The following is a 6389-nucleotide window of genomic DNA, read 5'->3' on the forward strand; positions in this document are numbered from 1 at the left end:
ATTTTTATCAATTATAAATTATAAATTATAGGGTGATTATTCTTCTAGGAAAGATGAATTTTATGGAAGCTTGAAGATTAAGAGTTAAAAATTTAATGAATTACAGGTAAGAAATAAATAAATAGAAGTATGATTTATCTCTTGGTACTTCAGCAATTCTTAAACATGACAGTTTTTTCCATATTCTACTTTTATATTTCACTAAATATACCTTCAAGCTGTTGCTTTATGGTTCCAGCTCATGTGTTACCTACAAGAATATACAGATACAGTGCTCTTGTCCTGTGAAGAGTTAGGCCTGTTCCCATCTAGAAAATACGCACAAGTATGTTTGACTTTCTCTATTCCTGTTGTCTTGTCACTGTCTAGAGTTTCAGAAGCTGTCATATATCTGCCCGATGTCAGGGAATTCTGTGAATAAGTGAATTCCAAGCAAAATAATGGCAGCAAAAGTCTATCATATTATACACTTACCTAATATACTGCTAACCCTTCCTTATATACAAAAATGCAAATTTATGAATGGAAACCTAAACTTTATATCACTAACCTATGAGTCCAAGAAAGTGTCATTTTAATTGACTGTCATCTCTATAGCTCTGTACTGATGTGGGATTCCCCTCTGTATGCTGTGAATATGTTTTATTATCATTTGTTAATAGAGAATCTGCTTTGGCCAATGGCAGGGCAGAAAAAAGGCAGGTGGAAAATCTAAAAAGCTGGTGCTTTCCTTTAATGTGCAGGAAGTTTTTAATTTGATGCCGATCCACTCATTAATTTTTGGTGCATTCCCTGTGTTATTGAGCCTTGTTGCCTCTCTGAGTTGTATTACTAGCATTTTCCTCTGAGAATTTTAACAGTCCAGGTTTTGAATAATTTAACATTAATTTTTGTGCACTGCAAGGTGCTATAGAGATATTGCCATCCTTATGCAGGTGGATGTCCATCTTACACAAAGTCATTCGGAATCATACTGTCTGAACACAGACTCACACCAAGCATTCAAGAAAAAAGTGACTGTGTCTTCCTGAGATTCTTCATGAGAGCTGCTGAGACTCTGCAAGGCAGTGACAGGGAATGTCAGATCCCTCATTTATTCTTCTTACTCACCACTGGCCCTTCCCTGTGTTGTTTTGTATCCTCTCAGGTTCCCTGATCCTTCTACAACATTGGTCTTTATTAATAACAAGAGTTGTTGATCCAACACATGGAAGATGCAGTAACACTGCAATTGGAACTTGATAATGATTGAGAAATTTTGTTGAAGAAAAACAATAGTAATTTGTAGAGTTTCTACAACATTCTACTTTCCTATAGAGTAGACCCTTGGCTCTTATTGGATCACATGCTCAGCAACTTTAACTCCTGCTTTTATTTGTTTTACCTTGTTTTGGTTAATACCCACTTATACTGTCCGTGATGAGAATTCATTGCAACTTTGATTTGCATCACCTCATTGCATTCCTGTAATGAGTGGTGGTGCTGGGCCTCATTTTGATCTTATTTTGGACATTTCTGAATTGTTTACAAGAAATTCATTCAGGTCTGGAACCCATCTCTCATTTATTTTATATTTTAGAGTTTTTTTTTAAGTTCTAACTCCTATTTTTAGGATAGAGAGATAAGTGATTGTTTCGGAGTACATACTGCTCTTTGAGTGCAGTTACTAACTTCCCACAGGTGACTCACAACCATCTACAAATGCAGCTCTAGGAGACCCATGCCTCTGGCCCCTGCTGGCCCTCACACTCACATGTAACCACCCCCAGCAACACACAATTAAGACTAAAACATATCTTCAAATAAAATATTCTTTGTGTTCTGAATATTTAACCACTTATTCTAAATATGATTTTCACATATTTTTGATTGCTTTTCTTGATTTTGAATTTTGGTCAAGTGATTTTTCAGAAATAATGGCATGCTTAAAATTTTTTTCTTTGAAAATTGACTCAAAATCAGTGCTTAGTCAAAAGCAATGAAAATATTAATCTTTGGGGGGCAGTTTTTTTTTTTTTTTTGAGACAAGGTTTCACTTTGTGTAGCATAGCTTTCCTGGAACCGGCTCCAAAGATCAGGTGATGTTCAAAATCATAGGTATTTCTGCCTATGTCTTGATTTCTGTTTTGAAGGTCATATAATTCCTCATCCAGAGAAAATATTAATCTTCAGTAAACATACCAAAAACTTTCAATTTAAATAATGCAGACTATTCAATAAAAAATAAAGCTTTAGACATAGTTCTTCAATGAGAGAACTGTGTAAATAGAGTAAAGTGATAAATATTTTAGCAAACAACTTGAAATAATGCACACCCATAATGTATTTCCAGGGTCTACTGACCATAATAAATTTATTTACATTTTAAATAGGAATGAAAATGGCATCTGACAACTTCGCAATGGGAATTTTCCTCTTTTCCCAGATCACAGTGGGAGTGCTTGGAAATTCTTCAATACTATTTTATTATCTGATTTTTATATTCAATGGAAAGCATTTAATGCCCAAAGACCTGATTATAGAGCACTTGACTTTAGCCAATTGTTTGTCTATCATCTCAAGAGGCATTCCAAGGGCAATGTCAGATTTCGGATTTAAGAATTTCCTAGATGATGTTGGATGTAAATTGATCGTGTACATTTACCGAATAGTGAGAGGGGTGTCCCTGTATGTCATGTGCCTACTGAGCTGTTTCCAAGCAATCACAATCAGCCCCAGGAACTCCAGGTGGATGAAGCTGAAACACAGAGCCACCAAGTACATCGGTCCCTCCTGCTCACTCAGTTGGCCTGTGCACCTGGTTCTAAACATCTTGACTCCAGCAAGAGTATCAGGCCCCATTTCCAACAAAAATGTGACTAGCAGACTGAGTTACGGGTACTGCTCCTGGTTTGCCTCCGGCAATGTGGCAACGGCCCTGTATATGTTCTTTCTGTGCTTCACTGATGGCCTATGTCTGTGTCTCATGGCCTGCTCAAGTGTCTTCATGGTGAATGTCCTCTACAGACATAAGAGACAAGTCCAGCACATCCACAGTGCTCAACTCCGTCTGAAAGTCTCGCCTGAGGACAGAGCTGCCCAAACTATCCTTACCCTGGTGTGCATATTTGTCACCTCTTATGCATTCTCCTCCATTGTTGTCATCTTTACGACCTACTCCAAAGGGACAGTGCTATGGAAAGTAAGTGTATTTCTATTTCTAGAAATGTGCTTTCCCATAGTTTGCCCATTTGTTCTCCTCAGCAATATCAAGTCTAGTTCCAGTCTGTTTTTACCATGCTGTGGTAAGAGAAAACTTCTTCCAAATTTGACATGAACCCTGCTTATATGCCTTTGCTGAATTATTTCCATATTCTTTTATTTATTGTAGAATGCTAAGACTCCAGTTTGAACATGTCAGATATCCTCCTGCCTCTACCTCCTTCAACAAATCCTGTTTTCATATTCCATAACAACTGGCAATAAAACTCAAGTCCATATGGATCAAAGACTTCAGCATAAATCAGGTACAATGAATATTATATAATAGAAAATGGAGAATAGCATTAAACTCATTGATACAGGGACAACTTCCTGAATAGAACATGGATAGTGCAAGTACTTAGATCAACAATTAATAAATGTGACCTCATAAATCTGAAAAGCTTCTGTAAGGTAAAGGACACTGGCAATAGGAGAATATGGCAGCCTACAGAATGGGAAATGATTTTCACCAACTCTACATCCGATAGAGTGCCAATATACAAAATAAATAAATATCTCAAGAAACTAGACATGATAAACCAAATACTCTAATTTAAAAATGAGGAACCAATCTAAACAGAGAATTCTCAGTAGAGGAGATTCAAACAGCTAAAGAACACTTTTAAAATGTTCAACTTCCTTAGCCTTCTTTGAAATATTAATCAAAACCACTTTGGGATTCCATCTTATTCTTACAACGGCTAAGGACAATAACACAAGTGACAACTCATGATGGTAAGGATGTGTAGCAAAAGAAACACTCCTCTATTGCTGCTGGGAATGCAAACTGGTATAGCCACTGTGGAAATCAGTGTTGCAATTCCTGAAAAACCTGGTAATGGACCTCAAGACACAGTTATATCATTCTTGGACATATATCCAAAGGATGTTCCATTCTACCACAAAGACACTTGATCAACTGTGTTTATAGTGGCTTTATTCATAATAACCAGAAACTATACATGACTTAGATGGCCCCAAAGTGTAGAATACTTAAAGGAAATATAATAAATTTACAAAATGGAGTAGTATCATTGGTTATAAAATGGCATCATGAAATTTTCAGGCAAATGAATGGAACTTAAAAACCCATCTTGTGTAGAGTAACCTGTTGTAAAATATTTGTTTAACGATGTAAAAGTATGTTCTGTTTGTTTATGTTGTAGACTATTTATTTAACTACATAAAGCTTGGTTGCGTTTGTTTAATTATGTAAAGATGTGTTGCTGCTTTACCTTGCCTGCCTATGGGACCTGACTGGTCTAAAAACAAGCTGAACAGTCAGTAGTGAGGGCAGAGATATAGGCGGAACTTCCAAGAAGGGAGAGTAAGTAGGAGGAATTTAAGCTTGAGATAGAAAGGAAAAGGAGAAGAAAGAAGAGAAGACAATAGAGAGATGCCAAGGACCAGTCAGAAAGACTCAGAGGAAACAGGAAAGTCGGACATACAGAATGAAAGAAAGCTAAAAATCTCCAAAGCTAAAAGAATAGATACAGGTTAAATTAAGCTAAAAGTGTTAGTGGGACAAACCTAAGGTTGAATATTTATGGTTAATATTCAGCCCAAAGTAAATGCCATCTCCTGTAGCCCATTTCAGAAAGACAAACATAGTATTTAGTCACCTATAAGTGGATATTAGCTGTGAAATAAAGATAATCATGCTACAATCCACAGTCCCAGAGAGACTAAGCAACAGAGACAGTTCAAGAGGGGGCACATGGATCTCCTAGGGAAGGGGAAATTGAGTAGATTTTGCAGGTGGACTGGCTGTGGATAAGGATGGGAATGGGCAGGATTGGGTGTGGGTGGAGGAATGGAGGAGAAATGACTGAAATTAGATGGTATTTGGGAGGGAATAGGCAAATCTAGTACAATGGAAACTCCCTGGAATCTACAAGGCTGACCCTAGCGAGGACTTCTACTAATGAAGGATACAGAGCCTGAACTGTTCATCTTCTGAAACTAGGTAAGGCTTGCAGTCATGGGACTGGGACACCAACCCAGCCATATAACCTTCAACCAACAATCTGTCCTGACTGCAAGGTGTGCTGGGGCAATGATTGCACAGAACTTGTGGGAGTGGCCAACCGATGGTTTGATTTGAGGCCCGCACTAAAAGAGGGAGTCCAAGTTTAACACTGCCCGGATGACAAGGAATGGAGGCTAGATAGCCCGGAGTCTAGGATTAGTGCCTAGCCCAGTCTTCGGCAGAGAGGCTGCCTCTGACAGCTGCTGGGAACGGATGCAGAGACCCAAAGCCAAACATTCGTCAGAGAGAGAACCCAGGTTGGTTGTCTCCATCATGTCCCTCTCCTAAGATCTCAGAGTTCTAAGGAGGGCAGCAAAAGGAATAATGGGAGTCAGAGGAGTTGAAGAAACTGGGGGAGTGTGGTCCGAAGAATCAACAAAGCAGGAGTCAGCTGAAACTGCAATTGTGGAGCCTGCATGGGCTGGGCTTGGTCCTCTGTATATATGCTGTAGTTGTTGGCTTGGGAATTTTGAGGGACCCCTGACTGTAGGCCTGGGGATGTCTCTTACTCTGTTGCCTTCTCTTGGATCAATTTTCCACCTGCTGAGTTACCTTGCCCAACTTTCATGTGAGGGTTTGTGCCTCATCTTCTCATCTTACTATATCTTGCTGTGCTGTGTTTGCCTGATGTTGCTGGAATGTACTCTATAAGAGAAGAATAAATGAGAATTGTTTAAAAAAATATCAAACACCCTAAAACTGACCCTGTGTCATGTGGTATTATAGCTAGACATTTTATTATAACCTTTTTCTTATGTAATTTACTATAGAGTAGTGAAATTTTTCCAAATATGTAGAATCATCATATTTTACAAATTACTATGTGACAAAAGGCAAAGTATAGATGGGAAAGAAGAAATGAATCTGTGAGACCAGAAATTATCTTAGCACTTAGGGAAGGATCTTCTGCTCGGGTGTGTGTGATTATGTGTGCTGGGGTAAAAGGGTATATTCTTATTTTATGTGTATAGGTATTTTTCCGACATGTATTTTTATGCATCGTGTGATAAAGTACCTGAAGAGGTTAGAAGAAGGCTCCTTAGGACTTGGAGCTACACATGATTTTGATCCAGCATTGAGTACTGGAAATAAAATCTGTCTCCTTTAGAGGAGCAAT

The 6389-nt window shown here is 38.2% G+C and overlaps 1 protein-coding gene across 1 annotated transcript; it reads left to right on the top strand.

The window, feature by feature from the left end:
* Positions 1-800: 800 nt before the first annotated feature.
* On the top strand, positions 801-5956 carry LOC125395465 (vomeronasal type-1 receptor 4-like). Its single transcript, XM_085692238.2, has one exon. The coding sequence runs from the start codon at positions 2375-2377 to the stop codon at positions 3314-3316; it is 942 nt and encodes a 313-aa protein (XP_085548364.1). The 5' UTR covers positions 801-2374; the 3' UTR covers positions 3317-5956.
* Positions 5957-6389: the final 433 nt, after the last annotated feature.

Source organism: Myodes glareolus, chromosome 1 (assembly GCF_982192425.1).
Source record: "Myodes glareolus chromosome 1, mMyoGla1.1, whole genome shotgun sequence".
In the NCBI taxonomy this organism is placed as follows: Eukaryota; Metazoa; Chordata; class Mammalia; order Rodentia; family Cricetidae; genus Myodes; species Myodes glareolus.